Here is a 22,462-nt window from a genome sequence, read left to right as displayed (position 1 = left end):
GCTGAATGGATCCAACGAGGTGGTTCGATCCTGCGACGCAAGCACCTCAAGCGAGCACTCATATGGTTGTGAATAAGCTTATCTGTCAAAACTTATTTCTGACAATCCGAAGTTGCGCGTGAGCTTTTTTTAAATTATTATTAAGCGACTGTTTTACTTCCGTAATAGGAAATGTGAAATATTGGCTACTTCATTAAACACGTGATGATTCGTCATAAACTCTGTACCTAGAACTATAACGAACTTGAAAGAAGACATAACACCAGTAACTCACAACTGACACCAGACCAATAAGTGCAATGAATGTCGCATTTCAATTTTTTTTTTTTTTTTACTTCATTACAATTTTGTATGCGTTGCAATTTGTAGGCTACTTGATGCGTGGTCGGTCAAGGATTGATCTCTGTCGGTAGGCCCATTGGGCTATTTCTTGTTCCAGCCAGTGCACCACGACTGGCATATCAAATGCCGTGGTATGTGCGATCCTGTATGTTGGATGGTGCATACAAAATATCTCTTGCTCTCTTACTAATGGGAAAATGTAGAGGGTTTCCTCTAAGACTATATATGTCAAAATTACCAAATGTTTAACATCGAATAGCCGATGATTAACAAATCAGTGTGCTCTAGTGGTGTCGTTAAACAAAACAAACTAAGTGTGCTTATTTAAAATAAAGTACGGTACAGAAAATAAAGCAGACGCGTGTGCAATAATGTTTTTCCCCGGGTGCGGGTGGGGCTAGACTACGGCGAGCGAAGTTTCGTGCGGCGTCGAGTCATCCCCTTGAAACAAAATTTAAATCACACCAACAGGGGTTCAATATGAATCAAGAAAACATTTTTTTTTTTTTTTCAACTTTTTTTTCGTTTTGTTTGTTTGTTTTTAAGACTTAGGCCGGTAACAGGTGGGGATTCAGGTGGGGGCCCAAAGGGCCCGGGCCCCCTATTTTTGGTCAAACAATATATATTACAAAATACACATTATCCCGTCTACCTATCAAGGACCTTCAAATTCTATTTTGAAAAAACAATAACGGGTTTTGCCCTCCCCCTCTACCCCAAATAAGAAATCCTGGATCTGCGCCTGCTTGAAGTTGATGGCCTTGAAATGACAATGACCTAATAATTTGGATACTCGAGCTTTATAGACTTTTGCAAAGATACAATCACGATCGCTCTAATGCAAGGGAAACAACTCTAAGGAAATGTTGGTCACGTTTCAAGTGTCAAAAGTAATCAAGTAGGCTAGGTTAGGGCAGCAAACGTTGTGGTGTATCAATAAGCATTGTAACACATTTAGTTCGCATGACAACATGCATTAAACTGTTTTTATTGTGATACATGCTGATAACTTTACTATGGCGACTCAACAGGAATATCCCCCGTTCAGCCTCGATAAACCCAGGTTTGACCAGGTAAGTTTGGAAAAAACTTTGTCGCCGAGATGAACTCTGTCGCGTTGACAGTGTCGATAAGGTTATAAATCAGTAACCCGTACGCTGGTGGTATAACTTAACAACCAGGAGTACCCTTGAACGACCCGCTAGGCTAACGGGTTCTTGTCCTTGTCAAGACAAGGCTCGGGTTAACTTACGGTCGTGCGAGCCTCGTAGCCCGAGTACTCTGACTGTAAGAGAGCTAGACGGACATTTGGACATAAACACGCTCTCATTACAGTCACGAGTCAGAGACCAACCTATGTCTTTTTTTGGCAATTCCTGACTACCAAACGGTAGGCAACGAATCCCGCTCTAATACCACAACAATCCTATGTTTGACGTCAAATACCTTTACATCAATCATTTTCGAGTTAAGTGATACAAAAAAATCCACATATTAATCACTAATACACATACTACAGAAAGAAACCCGACAGCACCCACATTCAGCTACGCTTCGTGACACTCCGTCGCAACAATTACAAAGCTCGGCGATCTATTTCGAGACTGGGCGATTCCGCCTTGTGCAGCAGTTACAGGGGTCGTCTCATAAGAGGAGGCAGTACGTAGCACATACGTTTGCCGTATCCTATCGATAACACCCCAAATGTATCCTTCAAATTCAAAATGGAATCAATAATGTGTAATTGTTTTGGTTTAATGACGTAATGAAATCCAAATTCATCCAAAACGGCATTAGCCAACTCTTCCATGTTGTAACTTCGCTTGATATGAGACGGCCCCTGTAACTGCTGCACAAGGCGGAATCGCCCAGTCTCGAAATAGATCGCCGAGCTTTGTAATTGTTGCGACGGAGTGTCACGAAGCGTAGCTGAATGTGGGTGCTGTCAGGTTTCTTTCTGTAGTATGTGTATTAGTGATTAATATGTGGATTTTTTTGTATCACTTAACTCGAAAATGATTGATGTAAAGGTATTTGACGTCAAACATAGGATTGTTGTGGTATTAGAGCGGGATTCGTTGCCTACCGTTTGGTAGTCAGGAATTGCCAAAAAAAGACATAGGTTGGTCTCTGACTGTAATGAGAGCGTGTTTATGTCCAAATGTCCGTCTAGCTCTCTTACAGTCAGAGTACTCGGGCTAGTGTGTGTGTACAGGAATTTTAGCGATGGGTGGGTCTAGACCATAAAGTACGTGCTGTCCTATTTAACTGAAAATGCCAGAATCTGGATAACAACATTTATTCATATTAAATTAGCATTACTGCCAAACATATAAATCTATAGGGGTGCAAACTAATCACTACATATTTTTATATGGATTAAGACTAATTTTGCATGTAGAATGCTGGAAATATATGTTAAAACGGTCTCAGGTTAGCAAATTTTGCCAGAATATCTCTTGTTTTTTTCCAAATTTGACAATTTGCTCCAGCAAGTTGATTTAGTGATGTTGTTAGTTGGACAAGTTCTTCATTGTACTGTGAGAGAGATTGCAGGACAAAGTGTGTCTGTGAGCAGTACAATGTTTTGCTTGTCGGTGATTGGCATATCCTTCAGGACTACTAATGCTTTCTCGAGGATCTTGATTTCTACCTTGTAATTTGTACATGCTTTCCCAGTCTGGATAGATATGTTGACTGTGGGCAGATTTAGAATCTTGATGTGGATTCCACCACCACTATTTCTTGTAGCTTCGTATGCTGAGCCATCTGTCTAGGTGTGGATCCACTGTCGTGGCAGGTATCTTTCTTCCAGGAATTCTAGTGATACGGCTCCTAGAACTGCATCTGAGAGGGAGTTTTTTCTTGTTATTCCAAGAATTTCAGTGGAGATCTTGTACTTTTGTTCATCTTTGTGTGGAGCTTTGGATAATGATGGGGGAAGGCTCTGGTAGCTCTGGGATATGGACTCTGTTTAGATCTCGTGAAATACTGGTCAAGCTTGGGCATTTCAGTCTTCTTTTTGACGGATGTTTCATTCTTTCATGCATTGGATTTGGTTAAACATTTGAACTTCTCAGCCTGAGTCATCACATTTTGCTGTCATCTGTCTTCCAGGGGCTGTAGTCCTGTATAAGTCTCTATTTTCAGAATTACAGTGGTCGGCATTCCTCCTGTTATCATTCTGAGAGCTTGATTTAGGATTTTATTCATTTTGTCCATGTTGATCTTTGCAGCAGTTGCTATGATGATGCTCCATATTCTAGAAGGGGGTGTACTCTGGCAGTTTAAACATGTTTTAGTATGTTTTGATTTGCTCTCCATCTTGTACCTGCAAGCTTCCACATTATAGAGAGTCGTTTATGAGCTCTTCCAGTTGTGTTTGTGATCTGATGGCCCCAGGTCAGTCTCTTGTCCAAGGTGAATCCAAGGTATTTTGGATTTTGTTTTGCTCGCATAGCTGCTGTTCTTTGTATGCTAGTCTTACGTTATTTGTCTTCGTCGATAGTGAGAAGACTGTAAATGTTATTTTGGTCTCATTGACAGTCATGAGCCACTTTGATGTCCATTTTTCCAGCTGGTTTAGCACTTGTTGAGTCCGAATTTGAGCAGTTCCTATATGCTCCTCTGTGCATATGAGTGCAAGATCATCAGCATATAAGGCTGTTTTGATTCCTCGGGGCACACTGAGTGTCAGATCATTTATGTACAGAAGAAACAAAGTTGGGGCAATAACTCCACTTTGCGGCACTTCGTGTTTTGTGAGGATTTTCTTGCTTTCCTTGCCATCAAGTTGTACTCAGGCTATTCTGTTGTGTAGGTTACATGTCCATCTGAGCATTTTCCCTGCGACCGTGCTTCTAACGAGCTTGTGGATTAGTCCTTCTTTCCATACTTGGTCAAAGGCTTGTTTGAGATCTACACAGACAAGCAGTGTTTGTTTTTTGTCTTGGAAACTGTCTTCTATTATTTGGGAAATGTAGGCAAGTTGGTCCTCAGTTGTTCATCAGCAAGGATGTGTTTTTCCTCCAAGAGCCAGATGAGTCGTGTATTAATCATCTTCTCTAGAAGTTTTCCAACACAGCTGAGGAGGCTGATGGGTCGATATGATTGAGGCTTATATCTGTGTTTGGTTTCAGTATAGGACAGATGGGGGCATCTTTCCATATCTGTGGGGCGTCTCCTCTGTTGCAGCTCGTGTTAAAGATGTAGCAGCTTTTCAGTTGATTTGGGGTCTAAGTGAATCAGCATCTCATTTGTGATTCCATCTATACCAGGTGATTTTTGTCTTTTTACATGTTTAATGGCTTTGGTTATTTCTGGTATTGTGAATTTGCTGTTCATGATGTCATCACTCTGCTGCCTTTCATTTCCATCGACCTCTTGTGGGTGGTTCTTTATTTCTTTGTTTCTGTATGGTGGAATGTTCATATTTGATATTGATGACAGGTGATCGGCAATTCTATCAGCTGCTTTTTTCCCTGTGATTAGTTGGTTATCTACTTTAAGATTAGTTTTGGATTTGGGAATGTTTTCATCGTTGGGTTGTTTTGTTAGATTCCACAGTTTCATATCTTCCTTATATGTGGGGGGTCAAGTCATGTTCCCCTGAAAAATATATTGAGAAAAAGAAAATTTGCTTGGGCAGGGAGGAGCTTTGACCCTCGAAACCCTCCGCTGAACATGTGTCTGGTGTGGTAACTTGAGGTATTAGGAATAAGAATAATGTATTATGCTCACGAGAGCTCATAAAATACACATTTTATTCCTAATATGTGATATTAACAATACATGTAGTAATAAACACTGGTAATAACCTCTACATGTAACATTGATTTGCACCACTGCTTGCCTGTCAAGAGCACAGACAGAACATCACATTGAAATCCTTTTTCCTGGATTAACAACAGCAGTAAATATTAGCGATGACTTGCAACTAAACATCTAAGAGCTCATGAATATGCATTATTGAAAGAAATATTTATAAAGTTCAGTGAAAATGTTTGACATCCAATAGCTGATGAGGGGGAGGGATGGGTGGCATGCATGTAATAACAGCAATACAATGCTATATATATAACTTGAAAAAAAAAACAACTTCTTTTCAGTTTTTCTAGAATGTTTTTAATGTTAAAATTTCTCAAAATTATGTTTTATGACATACATGTATGTAATTGTGAATTACACACATTTGGCAATGACTGTTTTGAAATATTTTACAAAACAAATAATTGCATATATATAGACACTAAAAATGTACTGTATATAAGTACTAAATTAATGCATTTTATTTGTGCATGTTAATTTTCAATAGTCTGAAACAAGAATCCAGTTTATTAGTGCTCTACCGGACGGGACTATAGGTTTCGTCACCGCCCTTCTGCCTGTCTTTTTGTCTGTCCATTCGTCTGTCCCACATAGAGTTTTCTGTACTTTTATGGATAGCTTTATTCCTGAATTTTTACAGATAAAGTTTGACTTCATCTTGATTTATTCATTTGTGACAGAGTTATGGCCCTTGAACTTTCGAGACAGAGTACCCATTTTTTGTAGACTTATGACCAATGAACGAAGGAAGGGAGGAAGGAAATTATGGCCCTTGAACTTTCGAGAGAGAAAAAAACTCTTTTCGATTAGCAGCAAGGGATATTTTATATGTTTTTTTGATGTACCAGACATTGTTTTTTACCACTGGGCAATGTCCTCAAGATAATGAGATGAATTTTTTTGTAATATCTTTATTATGTAATGTTAAGAGTAGATCAAGTTTGACTTTCATGAAAATGTACCCATTTTTTGTAGACTTATGACTTGGTAGGGGACAATGAACGAAGGAAATGGTTGGACTTGGTAGGAAATGTATTATTTAACGACGCACTCAACATTGTTTCATTTTATTTACGGTTATATGGCTTGTTGTAAATCTTGGTAGACATAATAGTGCTAAGAACCTGGTACACAAGATATCTCAGAATGCTTGAAATAGAAACCCGCTGTCACCTGGTACTTATTGTTTCAAGAGTACTCTCATGGGCTACTCTTTTCTTGTTGTAAATTAAATGCAGCAAGGGATGCTTGTTGTAAATTTTATAGGGGACGTGTATTGTTTCAAGAGTACTCATCCCATAGACAGGGTAAATAGCACATACCACAGCCTTTGATGTACTCTCAGTTTGTGGTGCACTGGCTGGAACGAGAAATAGCCCAATGAGCCCACTGACAAGGGAATCGTTGTAAATAGGGTTGGAAATGTGTTGGACCCAAACTCGACTTGTTGTAAATAGGGTTGGAAATGTGTTGGACTTGGTAGGGGACGCACCTGGTAGGGGACCAAGCTTGTTGTAAATAGCGCTTTACTCAGAATGCTTGTTGTAAATAGGGTTGGAAATGTGTTGGACCTGGTAGGGGACGTGTATTGTTTCAAGAGTACTCTCAGAATGCTTGTTGTAAATAGGGTTGGAAATGTGTTGGACCTGGTAGGGGACGTGTATTGTTTCAAGAGTACTCTCAGTTTCAAGAGTACTCTCAGAATGCTTGTTGTAAATAGGGTTGGAAATGTGTTGGACCTGGTAGGGGACGTGTATTGTTTCAAGAGTACTCTCAGAATGCTTGTTGTAAATAGGGTTGGAAATGTGTTGGACCTGGTAGGGGACATGTATTGTTTCAAGAGTACTCTCAGAATGCTTGTTGTAAATAGGGTTGGAAATGTGTTGGACCTGGTAGGGGACGTGTATTGTTTCAAGAGTACTCTCAGAATGCTTGTTGTAAATAGGGTTGGAAATGTGTTGGACCTGGTAGGGGACGTGTATTGTTTCAAGAGTACTCTCAGAATGCTTGTTGTAAATAGGGTTGGAAATGTGTTGGACCTGGTAGGGGACGTGTATTGTTTCAAGAGTACTCTCAGAATGCTTGTTGTAAATAGGGTTGGAAATGTGTTGGACTCTGGTAGGGGACGTGTATTGTTTCAAGAGTACTCAAATGAGTACTCTCAGAATGCTTGTTGTAAATAGGGTTGGAAATGTGTTGGACCTGGTAGGGGACGTGTATTGTTTCAAGAGTACTCTCAGAATGCTTGTTGTAAATAGGGTTGGAAATGTGTTGGACCTGGTAGGGGACGTGTATTGTTTCAAGAGTACTCTCAGAATGCTTGTTGTAAATAGGGTAGGGTTGGAAATGCTTGTTGGACCCTGGTAGGGGACGTGTATTGTTTCAAGAGTACTCTCAGAATGCTTGTTGTAAGTAGGGTTGGAAATGCGTTGGACCTGGTAGGGGACGTGTATTGTTTCAAGAGTACTCTCAGAATGCTTGTTGTAAATAGGGTTGGAAATGTGTTGGACCTGGTAGGGGACGTGTATTGTTTCAAGAGTACTCTCAGAATGCTTGTTGTAAATAGGGTTGGAAATTTAAACGTGGCACCTACAAAATCCAGTGTGTTTGAAATGTGATTTGAAAATAGAAGAAAGAAACCCCAAATGTATCAGTAACTAAAGATCATTGATGATAATTTTTATATTTCAGAGTACATTTTCAGGAAGGCTGAAACATTTCCTTAATGTTATTGATCCAAGAACTCTGCTAACAACACAGGTAGGTGAAATTCACACTTATATAGTTGCCTACTTACTCGCTTGTTTTAATGCTAACAACACAGGTAGGTGAAATTCACAGTTATATAATTACCTACTTACTTGCTTGTTTTAATTCTACCAAAACATTCAATAGTCAATCATTCATTTTCTACTAAATATTTGTTTGATGTGTGTTAAAGTACGTTCACAACTTTTCTCTTTTTAGGTAATGTGTGCACTCTATCAAATATTAGCCTATGTTGTATCCATATGGCAGAGTTGTTTGATTTAAATCATGATTTAAATCACTGCAAAATCTTTTTAAAAAATCATGCATTTCGATTTTTTTAATTATTATTATGTTTCATTTGATTTTTATGATTATTGCATTTATTTTTATTGATTATTTTGTAAACATGTGATTTATCAATTAACTTGCAGTACAAAAAATTAAGTGTTATTTAAAATCAATTGTTACTTACGCTAGATAATTATTTTTACATATATTTATAATTGAATTGCAGTTAGATTTCAACACTATGTAGTCTAACAAGTCATACTGATCAGTGACAATTCCCCCAAATCTATGGTTGGGATGATCCTGGGAGATCAACACAATAGAAGGTGTCAAGTAAAGCCACTCTGCTTCAATGTGGTAAATTGGACAAATTTGGGGATGCTCTAGAGTCAGATCTAACAGATGTGACTTGAAGTCACTGACTTCACATGTCAAATCACCTTATATAGCCATCCTGGCTAAACACCAAGTACTTAAACATTAACTCAATAATCCCCAAAATGCATTTTGTTGCCTCATTTCTAGATGTTCGAGGTATTTCCTTTCAGAATGCATTGAAGCTTCCAAATCGTGTATTTAATAGGGAGCAAGTATTCAATTCAGAAGCTCCAAATTAAAGTAAAAATCAAAAAAATCAAAAAATCTGATTTAAAATTTAAAAATCCGATTTAAATTTTTAAAACTCCGATTTTTTAGATTTTTTAAAACAAATCATGATTTTTTTCAACCCTGCCATATGGCTTCATTGATGCACAATTTTTCTTGTGTTGAGTTGCAATATTTATAAAATAAAAGTAAAGTCAATGTTGACATCATCAGGAGAAAACTAAACATAAAAACAGGAGTTCAGCATTTAAAACCAGAAGGATATATTTATAAAAGGCACTACAGTATTCACAGGTACACTGACATGCAACACCATATGACAATCTTACCCTAGAAACAACAAGCTATTGCATATCGACCGCTAAAAAACAACATTATGGTGGGGGAAAGGGGGTGTTTGTTATCTAATGTTTTTAAAACAATTGTCTCATTTTTATTTATAAAGTAAAATGCAGCCAATCATTGCTTGTCTCTTTTTTTACCAAACAAAATGAAAACCTAAAATGAAATTATGTTGTTATCACAGGGAAACCTGATAATAATGGTCACATTATGTTGTTATCGCAGGGAATGTGAGGTGAGGTGGGGTACACAGTACAGATGAGCATTACTCGTCCTTAATTTTAAAGGGGTAGTGGCCTTAATGTTATAAAATGTTATGTGGGTGAGGGGCTATAAAAATGTCAACTTTTATATTACATAATTTTTGCATGGCCTCTAAAAATTCCTTGCTGTTTATTTGGTAGAAATCTAGATGTGATAGTAGTGGGTTTCTCGTCTACATCTCGAACACATCTTAAAAGAACCATGAATTGGACACAAAATAACCAGTTTGCAATGTGCTGAGGTGTACTTAAAGAAATCGATCATGTTTTGTGTGATGTAATAATGTGCTGAGGTGTACTTAAAGAAATGATCATGTTTTGTGTGATGTAATAATGTGCTGAGGTGTACTTAAAGAAATCGATCATGTTTTGTGTGATGTAATAATGTGCTGAGGTGTACTTAAAGAAATCGATCATGTTTTGTGTGATGTAATAATATGTGTGTGTTCCCTGTTGACAGTCCCAGCTGGAGGCTGCGATAAAGCTGCTGGATGACTACAAGGCTGGAACCGTGCCACCGGGTGTCTCGGACGCGCAGTTGTGGGAGGCGCTGAAAATCAAGCAGGTTTGTCATTCACTTGGTATACATCTTCATAATGATGTCACTTGCTGGAAGTGTCAAATGTTTTATTACTTGAAGGCATTAATTTTAGTTTTAACTACAGAAGAAAACTTGAAATAACACAACAAAAACTCTTTCATCTTTTACTGAGACTTAAAAAATAAAGCAGGATCATCTTGCGCTTCTTAGTGTATACACATATTGATGGTTTTATTGGCTGATCAAATCAGTTCATTAACTTCCACAAGATGAAAACTAAACAAAATTCTTATTTCCGCTCACTTCCAGTTTAGCTTTGCTCTGTTTGTTTCATTACTGTACTTGCAATATATATTCATATCTCCATATATATACACACAAATTCACTGGAGTTTTCTGTATTTTTTATGACATATCACAGAATGTCTTTAACTCAGCTGCTTGTAATATTCTGATACGCATGGTGATGATCTTTAATAAAGTAAAGTTTGTTTTGACGCCCAATCTTTAATAAATAACAATTCAAGAAAATAAGAGCCTTCATCTAACCAAATAATACATGTGACAATTTTTATTTATTATACCAGTATTTACTATTTGTGTTTATTATTTTTACTTACAGTCTATAATTCATCCTGATACTGGAAAAAAGATCTTTATGCCATTTAGAATGTCAGGTAAAAAAAATTAGAATTTTCCCCATTCCAATTAGTTTCCTAAAACATGTTTAGTGTATTTGTCAGGATTATTGAATGTTAGATATGCAAATGTGTGTTTTAATACTTAATTGTCATTATATTTTATATTCTAAAAAATATTCTATTGGGGATAGGTGGGTGAGTGGTAAGATAATAACTTTTAGCCCTGTTAAACATTAGATACATTGAACAGTGAAGTAGTAAAACCTCAACCCCAAAACTCCACCTTCATAATACTCAGTACTATTTACCTGTACCATGGTTAAACAAGCATTGGAGTCCATTTATATTCAGTATATTGTATTACTACATGTGTTCTAAAGGTAGAAAATATTAAATATAAATCACTTTGATATATTTCAAGGCTTTTTATTTTCCAGGTTTTGTTCCATTTGGATCTCCTATTGTAAGTAAAGTGTATTTTTTGTTTGTTTTAATTTTAATTTCTTTTTGTGCTTGTATGCATTTACATTCCAAGTATGCTGTCCTTGGCTGTTTGTCTTAGCAAAACACAACTGAAAGTAAAAACGTCATACATACTGAACATGCTAATAACACAGTTGAATAACCTGTGCCCAATCCTTTTGTATAAATACATTATATGCAATAAAATGTGCAATAAATCAATCAGCACAGGGACATGTCGTGACGTGATGTATCACCACGGTTACAAGTACAAGCTGTATGAGCACGACAGATAACGAGTTTTCACTTCTCAGTCAGCAGTTTTATCAGTGCTAGGTTTTACACGTCTGCAGATCTACCTGTTTGGCTAAGGAGTTTGATAATTAATACTGATTATCACTGGTTAACTGTTGGATCTGACATACATTTGGAAAATAATAAACTTCTACTCAGTAGTGAGCATGTAGAAACACATCTAAGTACCGTACAGTAAAAACTGACTTTATTATACCCCAAATACTTTAATTTGTGGAGTTTTGGTAAAGAAGATTCATACAAAATATAAAGATTTTAGGGGGTTTTATTAGGATTTTTTAATTAATAATGATTTTTTCTCCTCTCTTTTAAAATAAATGAAGGATAACCTAATATTTCCTCATTTCTGCCACAGGAACACAAGAAAAATAATCCAAAAAAGACATATAAAAACTGAACTGTATTTGAAATATGTACCATACTTTAAAAGTTAGCATTGTAATTTTTCATATTTATATTGAATATTCTATCCTTAAAACTGTTTTTATTTATAAAGGTAGTTGGACTGTTGCTGCCAAATCAATCTTTTGGTCAAATGATCTTCTGGCAGTGGTTGAATCAAAGTCACAACGCATGTGTCAACTATGCAAACAGGAATGCTTCAAAAGTGAGTCAGTGATTGACCTTTTACAGAAATATGCACCTCTCAACAGTCTTAAAACGTCTTCATTACAATGAGCTTGTAAACACTGGTCAAAACTCACTTTTCTCCTCCCTTTTTCCAGTGTAGTATAATTTAAAAAAAAAGAAAGAAATGTTTTATTTAACGACGCACTCAACACATTGTAGTATAATTCAAAGAAAAAGACAATTGAATTGGTTACAGCAAACTAGAATTAGGGGATAACCTTTCTGTGTTTTCCATTTTGCTTATACAGTGGACTCTGTATAAATTGGGTTCATTTGAGACTGATGAAATATGCCAGTTTTATAGACAGATTTCGTCCAGAGTTACAGTTTTGTGATATAAGATACCAATGTAAATAAACATCATATTCGCTAAATCTTTCTGTTTACATGGAGGATTTGCTGAAAATTCCTTGATTAATTTCATTTTATGTTCTAAGAAGAGTTCAATATGTCAGGCCCTAATCTTGCCGGCGAAATTAGCACTTTTTTTTCATAGAAAGTCAGCAGAAGTCAAGAAAATAAAATCACAGAACAGACATCAAGACCCCGACTTGTTTATTGTTATAGCTCACTTGGCACCTTGTTGCCTTATGTGAGACAGTGTTTTTACTTTGGCACCAGACTGTATCCTCGAGTACCGGTAATGGGAAATGGTTTCTGCACACGCTCACTGTAATGTACGATTGATTTGATGAAATAATGTTTTACCTTTAAATCAGCCAACAAATGTCAGTTTCTGTTGTGAAGAGATTAAACACATGTCATAGACTGATGCTGACATTCTTCAAATACACTCGTAAATTGGGTTATTGGTTTTTTAAAGTGACGCATGTTGCGCCGTGTGCTGTGACCAGTCAAGCATTGTAAATCTAGGCCACATTCATTTCAGTTATGCCAGAAAATACTAATTAATACTTTAATTTTAACACAACAGCGCATTATCAACTACTTAATAATATCACGTTTACCAGAACTAGTATTTTTTATCGAAATATTACGATTAGAACTGAGTGTAAAATTCTTCATTTTTCAGATTGAATGGGGAAAGGACAAAATGTTATGAAATGTACCGATAAATGTTCACTTCACCTATTTTTATCAAACTTTGACCCTTTCTTCTGGGAAGGGAGAAGTCACTTCTACTTTTTCAATTCTAGATTAAGACCTGTATGTTGCCAATTTTTTTTGGTCGCTCCCCCATTGCAAATGAAAACATACTGATAATAATCAGACTAATCTTGCTACCTACACCCGTTACTACAGGTGTGGTTCATTGTTTATTAAGCCTTCGAAGAGGTGCGATTATTTCATAACACTTTGGTGTCCTAATTACTTGGGAACTGCCGTCATTGTTTAAAACGTGACCTTAGATAGACAGTAGAAGTAAGATCTCTAAAATTTACTACATGAACCATTCTTTTGTTCTTGAATTTGCATCTGAAATCGGGAATAAACAGCAGAGTTTTATGCATAATAAATTAACGATAGCTGAACAAGACTTTAAAACTGTGCCGGTTTACACAGAAATCCAGTTTAGACAGATGCCGGTTTGGACAGAGTCCACTGTATATGGTTTTACTGGTGATGCAGTAGCAAAGCCAATAAACTGGGACATTTTCAACAGTAAAACCACTAATCTGTGTTAACAAACTGGAAAACACATTAGCTAGTGTTATGCGTATTCTAATTCAACTGTTTGTTGTTGTTTTTTAATTAAACATTCTTGCTGAAATGTCAAACGTTACCAGCTGATAACATACCATAGATGTTTAATTTGAGATGTTTAACCATTCTTATAACTAGACAAAAGACAAAACCTTATTCTTGTGCACCATATAATTTTGAAATACATTTTTTGATTTGTAGGAGACTCCCATGAGTCGATTTTTTATGGGCTATTTTGGAGCTGTTACAAGTGCTGTGTCCATTGCTGTGAGTGTTGTTTCAAAATTAGCACATTGATGAGAACTGGCCAGTTGAGTTTATAAACCATAAAAAAAACATCTGTTTTTATCAAAGATGTTATCAATTGATTACTTGATTTTACATACCAGTTTCAGTTTTAAAAAAACGGTTTATGGAATTGTGTATTGTATATTTTTTTATGAATATATGGCAGTAACGTTTCTCATTTGAACTCTTTTAAAGTTTAATTAAATGAAGTTTGTTGGAAAACGTTTTTTCAAGAAAGAGTAGATCTTTTATGTTAATATTGGTATAAATGAGTTGAAAAGCATTTAGTTAACATGACAGAATGTTTGTGTTTAACCATATTGCACCTATAATTGCAGATTGGTCTTAGTGTTTTGGTCAAACGAGCCAAGAATTTCAGCCCAGCAACAAAGATGTTGATACAAAAGTTTGTGCCTTTTCCAGCTGTCGGTAGGAAGTGTTGAATTCTTTACAGACACGTTTATGGCACATTTTACTTAGCATTCCAGTATTAAAAACAACTCAGTATTTTAGTATTACACAGACATGTCAACGGGTAGCTGATAAAATACACTCTATATACGCAGCCTGTTCTCACTTAGCAATGTTTTAAACTATTTAAAATGTTTCAAAATGTTAAAATTAAGTTTAACTTGGATAGAAATAAATTGAACAAATATATATGTATTGCAAGTTAATTTGTATAGTAATTAAAACAAAAGTATCATTAAATTGTCGATTTTGAATGTATTTGCAAAATGTATTTTTAAATACAGTCGAATCCACTTTATTGCATATCGGTTTATAGCATGAATTGGTTATTAATTTGTATACTGTATATAGAACTGTTTAGCGTTAAACCAGTACAAATTATATTGCATAATTGAATAGCTTTATAAAGACAAATATTGGTTAATTGCATACGAAAACCAACAAAAAAAACAAACAAATTATCATAAATGTTCCACAAATCTTTACTGTTTTACCAGAAACAATTGTAATTGCACAGAGAACAAAGTTCTATGTTGGTTAAAAACTAATGTGCACACAATATCGAAAGAAGAAAATCATGTAAAAGTGCCGTTAACAAAGCATGCGATGTACATTGTTGACAAACTACGATGGCTCACACAAGAAGACTCATCATAGTGCTTATAGCAATGTTTACTGTTTATTGCAGTAATCCTGGGACCATTATTGCATTATTTAAGTCTTGATGTCAGGATTTCTGATGTGATTTGTCCTTTTTTACAAAATCACTTAAAACAGTACTGACAACGGAAATCAATTAGTTGACCAAACACCTACAAAACATTCCATGCAGCAGTGGAATATTCCATTGTTATGTTTATGTGCACATGCGTGAGCTTAGCCTTTAATAAAACTGAAAGATAGACTTGGACAAGGCAATTGTATCAGAATACATTTAATAAAGATAATTAAATATTAGTTTTCACTGTATTTTGTATGTCACATTTGAACCACCATATTTTAAGTTAACATTATTTATCACTGCTTCTCGGTGTATTACTAGTTGTCAATTAATTAATTGTTAAACCCCACCCAATAGTTAAAACTGTCAATCTATGTCATAGCATTCATTCATTCATTTCAACTTATTTCCGTGCTTATATCCAATTTAAGTTCAAGCATGCTGTTCTGGGCACACATCTCAGATATCTGGGCTGTCTGTCCAGGATAGAGGGTTAGTTGTTAGTGGTTAGTGAGAGAGAGGACGATGTAGAGGTCTTACCAGCACAATTGAGTTGTTAAAACTCGCTCTGTGTAGGAACCCAGTGCAAAACCCAATACAAAACACAATACCTTGTCTCATGTAAGAAATAAACATCCTTTTTGTTTTTCATTTGGGTAGTCTACATCAAAGAAACACAGGAAGGCCTTGATTTCATGTTGCAACATTTGAATTGAATCGTTTGTATATTTCTGTTTAAGAGGTTTTACCCTTCGTGAACTTTTTAACTCAAAGCCAAATAATTATATTTATTTTTACAACATTCATATTGGGTCTTCATTTCTAGAATAACATAGGATCATAAGAATGACATCTGGGGTAGGGGATAAGCCAGATTTTTATCTGTATCTACATGTACATGTATATGAAATAGGAAAAAACCCACATACATTTGGGGGGGGGGGGGTACACAGGACTCTCCCTTGGTTCCTATAGGCCTGGCTTACATCGTGTTAATAATTTTATTTATTCATCATTAAATATTTTTATTAATTTTCTAATTCATTGAATGGAATAAGCAAAGTAAATACTACGCTTTATTCTCAGAGTGTATTTTATTATGACCTAACCTTTACATACTTTTCAAATTTGACTTTTTCCATAGCTTAAGGTTCCCATGTGTGCATGTTGTGTGTGTTATGTTTTATTCATCTATTTATACTTTTCGTGTTTAGCAACGGCCAGCACATGCAATGTACTACTGATGCGAAATTATGAGCTCTCTGAGGGCATTGAGGTTTTCGACAAAAATAAACAAACTGTTGGAACATCACGCATAGCTGCCAAGCAGGTAATATAGTTTATTCCGCCAAATAAATAAAGGTATTCAGGTAAATAATATTTAGAGGTGGGTGTGTACACATTTTCTAACACTGATTAGTTTGTAAATGGCTTTATCACAAAAAAAGAGAATGAGAGTTGTTGATATGTTCCATTCCACTTTGCTTAGTCATAGCTTTTCACAGTGGTGTATGAGTGTCTGATGCCATGTTGAAAAAACTGATGTTTCAGCTCCATCTGCTCTTATGTTAACTTGACCTTGTTTCTGTTTACTGACCTGGTCGTTATTATGACCTTCCATTTAACCAGTCAAAACACAACTACATAAATCTATCAGTAACTTAATGAAAGTTCACCACAACATGAAATGAGTTGGCTCACATCAAATCTGCATACAGCATAGTAGATAGTAAGATATCCATTTCTGTCCAATTGATCTTCATATACTTCTGTTTACTGACACCTCATCTTGACCCATACTTGTGCTACTTTCTAACTTTGACCGTGAATGATAATGTTACCTACCTTGGCACTATCAAAACATACTGTTATGAAAGTCGTGTTAAGAAGTAAATGGGTTATTAACTTGGTGTCCTCATGATCAAGATTGTAGTGCTCCTAATCCCTTCTGCACTTGACACACAACACCATTTGCTTTTCGTGAACTTCCAAACAACTTTTGCATTGACGTGACATCTCTTTTCATTTTGTTTTGTAAACGTCATTGGTTTGTTCCTACTAAGACAAGTTTTGAATGACTGTTGTGTGCCAAACATGTCTGTAGATAGAGGGTTAATGTTCCTGCCTACTAACATTCAAAAGTAGCAAACCTAGGCTTTAAATCTCACTAATTTGGACACAACTTGCTTTTTGTCTGTTGTAAGCACATCAAGGTCTTTTTAGTGTAATAATATAGGTAGGACCTCCACGAGTCCAAAATATGGGGACTTAAGTACTCGAGGGTCAAACTCTACCTGGACCCGAGTACCCGACACTTACATTAGATGATGATGAGACTAAGGAATAAAGTAAAATAGCATTATACATCTTAATTCCAGTGCTGAACATGGATGCCAAATAATGCCATTGTATTGCATTCAACATTCAACTTTTTTTTTGTAACCGATGGCAAGCATATGGCAAAATGATGTTAAAAATATAATTAAATGAGAGAGCTCTTCCTTGCACAGGGACTTAAGTCCTATGAATGGACTCTAGTCTTGCTAGACTCAGTCCGTACCTAAGTATTAGAGTACTCGTCGAGACCAAAAATAGAGGGTAATAAATGAGTTACAAGGTAACATGGTACCAAGTTTGTTATTCTATTTATTACCCAGCTATTTTTTTCTCTAAAAGTCTTTTATTTTCGATATACATACATGTACATGTAGTCTGTATAGAAATGATGTATACACACTGTTTTGAGTATTGCTTTAACTTTGTATTTTAATCACGTTCTTAGATAATTTACAAAAACCAAAGTTCTATTTATTCTGTTAAAAAAAATATATATAATGAATTGCATTAAAATACCATTTTATTACAAATTTAACAGTGAAAACAGAGAGCCGTCAACACAAACACTTTAAACTACGTAGTGTCATTTTGTGTGTTTGCCAAATCTTGTTGACGTCATCTTTAGTACTGACATGGTTATTAGTTTGTAAGCATCAAATTATCCAATAGTATTGTACATTACACGCATGCAAAATATTTCTCAGTGAGAAAATATGCTAAATATTTTCCCTGGTATGAGTAATAAATGTTAATATAAGCTGGTAAAGTCTTGTACATATTCAGAAATGCATTTCAAGTTATTTTAATCTAATTATAGCTTAACATTCCATTGATTTTGAGGAGATATATTTTGAGGTTAACATATTTGTACTTAATTTGGGGGTGTTTATTTTGTGCACACCCTTTACCACCTCAGCTTCGGTGAAATCTAAAGCCAGATTGTTCTAATTAACACAATGTTGTTATATTTATCTTAAAGATTGTGAAGAAAAAATGTGATAAAATTAGTAGTGTTCTGATAATTTGGTTGGTGTAATCTGACTACTAGTATAACCAATGATGAATGATGAAATGTGATTGCCAGGATTAACAATAAAATAATATAATTGTGGCTATATGGGTGTTGACTTTCAGGCTCTGTTTGAGACAGCAGTGACACGCGCCGTGCTTCCCGCACCAGTTCTAATCTTGGTGCCCATTGTACTGAGTGTGTTAAATAAGTGAGTGCACGTATGCCACTTGTTGTTGGCATTGGTAGTACTGATAGTTCACGTTGTGTAGCCTGTGGTGTTCACAACCGTTTTGTCTGGATGTTCAACAAAGGGATAATTTGCATGTAATAGACTGTTTTGTTTGTTGTGTATTATAAAGTTAGTTATGTGTTATAAATGTTGTTGTTAAAAGTAAACCAGTCTTATTGAGATAAACTTGATCCATTTTATGTTTCTGATGTTATGAAGTTTGTAATGTTTTTGGTTTAACATTGTAAACTATAGTTGTTTGGTGGTAATTGTGACATTTACTGTGTAGTCTAGAGTGAGAGAAAAACATGCTGTGAGCACAATACTTAGGACAGCACATACCATTACCTTTGATTTGAATCAGTCCTGTGAAACATCTTATACCACAGGCGAGCACTTTACCACTGGACCACATACTGCCAAACAGGTCCCCCACCCACCCCCCATTTAGCAAGTCACCTACACAGGACAAAATAACAATTGTGCTCTTGGTTTTGAGTCTTCTAAGTAAAGACTGATTTGGCTTTCTGTTTTAATTCAACTTCTGCAAGCATGTAATTATCTATCACTCTTTAATTTATAATGATTAGGGTAACACACTTATGTGGGGATGGAGACATCATGCACATCATAATTTTGTTGTAAAGTTATTAAATTTTGTAATAATCATTCTTGCATGCATGGTGTCATAGTTTCCATTTTTTGTCAATTTATTTTGTTGCTTACATTAAATATCAGTTAAATAGTATGACAAATTATTTTCTTTCTTTCTCCATTTAATCTTGAAAAGTGTCTTGATTTAGGAATCCATTTAAATGAATGTATCTCTGTATATTTAGTTGTGCCATATAGTATAGTTCAAATGTTTGTTTAAATTTGGAATTGGGGTAGGGGTATAGAGAATAATTTTTAATCTTGATAACAAAAGCTTATATGCCACTTAGGGCTGATCGGGACATGCTCCCAATTACAATCTTTTTACAGTTTAATCATAGATGCTCTACTATTAAGTCTGGACCATTTGAAATCAATATTTCCATCATTTTAAGACTGATGTTGGGTGAAAGCTGGAGCTCCGATGGTCCTCGTTGTTCTTGTGTTTTTCCTACCTATTACAATGTTTGTTACAGTTTGATGTTGAGTGATGCATGTTTATTTTTAGGCTCTCCGAGATACAGCAGTTACACGGGCATTCCTTCCAGCTCCCATCCTGATTATTCCATCCGTTGTTATGACATTATTGGAAAAGTAGGTCATAGGCCAAAAGTAAAAAACAGTTGGCTGTAAATCCAGCCAGTGTGCAAAAAAAGCATGGAGTACTTATTTTTAAAGACAATAGCTTTTTTATTTTGTTACTTATTATAGTTCGAGTTACAGCCAACCATTTTTTAACAATGGCCTCAATTGACAAATATTTTGAGTTGTTATATTTTTATTTTGGATTATATTTCTAAACGTTTATCCTGACATACATGTCTGCAGACCTAGATTTCATTATGTATGAAAGCATGTAGTAATATAAAAGCTTCCTGTGCATGTATTGTTCAAAGTATAATGCTTGACAGTATGCCAAAGAAAAAATCAAATCATTTCAGTAAATTATTTTTGGTCATTCGTAAAAAATTATGAGAAGATTTACATACAGTTAGGTTGATGTTATCATATTTGTATAATATGTGCAGTTGATTTGAGATGATTTAGAACTTTTTTCTGTGAGAATATAAAAGATGAGTTACATCAAGAGCTGCTATCATCATCTTCTAATCTTTTGAATCGGTCAAAATTGCTGTGCCTCAGGGTTTTTTAGTTCATGTTCCCGACGCCATATAACTGTAAATAAAATGTGTTGAGTGCATCGTTAAATAAAACATTTCCTTCCTTTTAGTACTTGGGGTTGGGTTTTTTAGTTCATGGGGTGGGGTTTTTAGTTCATGGGGTGGGGTTTTTTAGTTCATGGGGTGGGGTTTTTAGTTCATGGGGTGGGTTTTTTAGTGGGGTGGGGTTTTTAGTTCATGGGGTGGGTTTTTTAGTTCATGGGGTGGGTGTTTTAGTTCATGGGGTGGGGTTTTTAGTTCATGGGGTGGGGTTTTTAGTTCATGGGGTGGGTTTTTAGTTCATGGGGTGGGGTTTTTTAGTTCATGGGGTGGGTTTTTTAGTTCATGGGGTGGGGTTTTTAGTTCATGGGGTGGGGTTTTTAGTTCATGGGGTGGGGTTTTTTAGTTCATGGGGTAGGTTTTTTTAGTTCATGGGGTGGGGTTTTTAGTTCATGGGGTGGGTTTTTTAGTTCATGGGGTGGGTTTTTTAAGTTCATGGGGTGGGGGTTTTAGTTCATGGGGTGGGGGTTTTAGTTCATGGGGTGGGGTTTTTTCAATAATAAAGTTGTGTAGCATTAAAAATAGATGTTAATTGTTTTGTTGAATATTTGCTTATTTTGTTGATGCTAATCTACTTAGATACTAGGATACATAGTCATCCACTGATGTCAAAACTGAATTTAATCACATACTGTAACATTGCATCAGATCTCCATTGATTGTATTCTGAATAGTGATACTATAACATCATTTACTAATGCCAACTATAAAGTACACAACTAATAATAAACTGCTGTGCTTTTCACTAGCAACATGTATGATCATTCATTGCCATTGTTTAATGTGGAAATTGCAAATGATACATTTTTACATTTATACCTAGATTAGGGATTACACTTGAAGGGTATCACAGAATGGTATTTCATGAGAAAACATTTAATTTAAATTATCATTCTAAATGGCAAAATAATTTTTAAAAAAATTAAATGTTTAGAAGACTACAGGTTTAAAGTAATCATTGAGAAATTTGTTGATTTTATTTTCAATCTCTCTTCAGAACTCGGTTCTTAAAGACCTATCCGAAGATGCATTTGCCATGTAATGCGTTGGCATGTACTGCTGCATTCGGTCTAGCTCTTCCTGTTGCCATTGCGCTATTTCCACAGATTTCTGAGGTGAGTGACAGTGTATCCACAGGATTACCAGGTGCCTGACCCATCCCCTCTTATTTCTAGATGCATTATTGAAGGAAAACAATACAGAAAAGTATGAATCACTAAGAAAACATTTATCTGCTTGAGTTCTGTGCAACAGTACAATTTAGATCTGCTTATTTTGTGGATTTTCGATTGTTTTTAAAACCTCTCATTTTATTTTCAGATTGAAACTGAAAAGCTAGAAGAGGAAATTCAGGCGGCAACATCAGAAAAAGTGTTGTTTTACAACAAAGGACTTTAAGAACAAAAATCAAATAAAAAACGAAGATACACAGGATTTGTCAATTTTTAATTTGCTGGCAAAAGAAACTTTTAGGTATTTTTTTCTTTACCATTTAATCAGAGTAACAATTGCTATCTTCGAAATAGAGTTTAGTGATGGAATTGTTTTGCTTTAAATTGCTTTTGCTATGAAAACATGTATGATCTGAACATTCTAGCCAAAATAGTACATTATGCAATAAACCTCAACCTTAATATGCACTCGTTTTCTTTTGTCCCTCTATCATATCACCTTTGAATAGCTTTTTTCACCATATAGGCTACCAATTGGGATATATTGTTATTCCAACCATTACACTATGACTGGGGTAAAAACATTTTAATATTTCCTTAAGACATAAGAAGTATTTTGCAGAGGTGGTTGGTTCATGTTCTTATTATCTACTCTGTGTGCAGCTGACACACACACAAAATTCCC

The 22,462-nt window shown here is 35.5% G+C and overlaps 1 protein-coding gene across 2 annotated transcripts; it reads left to right on the top strand.

The window, feature by feature from the left end:
• The first annotated feature begins 1,194 nt into the window (after positions 1–1,194).
• On the top strand, positions 1,195–22,241 carry LOC121384710 (sideroflexin-5-like). 2 transcript variants are annotated; one of them, XM_041515210.1, is made up of 12 exons: positions 1,203–1,415; positions 7,861–7,929; positions 9,880–9,984; positions 10,583–10,637; positions 11,039–11,064; positions 11,875–11,985; positions 13,875–13,940; positions 14,300–14,390; positions 16,368–16,483; positions 19,894–19,979; positions 21,603–21,720; positions 21,926–22,241. In XM_041515210.1, exons 1-12 carry the CDS (start codon positions 1,359–1,361, stop codon positions 22,001–22,003), a joined length of 978 nt encoding a protein of 325 aa, XP_041371144.1. In that variant the 5' UTR covers positions 1,203–1,358; the 3' UTR covers positions 22,004–22,241. The 2 variants fall into 2 exon arrangements, with proteins under 2 accessions (XP_041371145.1, XP_041371144.1); XM_041515211.1 differs by lacking the exons at positions 21,603–21,720; positions 21,926–22,241 and adding an exon at positions 18,625–18,710 and having other exon boundaries at positions 1,195–1,415; positions 19,894–19,974.
• Positions 22,242–22,462: the final 221 nt, after the last annotated feature.

Source organism: Gigantopelta aegis, chromosome 10, assembly GCF_016097555.1.
Source record: "Gigantopelta aegis isolate Gae_Host chromosome 10, Gae_host_genome, whole genome shotgun sequence".
Lineage (NCBI taxonomy): Eukaryota > Metazoa > Mollusca > Gastropoda > Neomphalida > Peltospiridae > Gigantopelta > Gigantopelta aegis.
The sequence above is the reverse complement of the archived record's forward strand: the minus strand, read 5'-3'. Positions and strand labels throughout refer to the sequence as shown.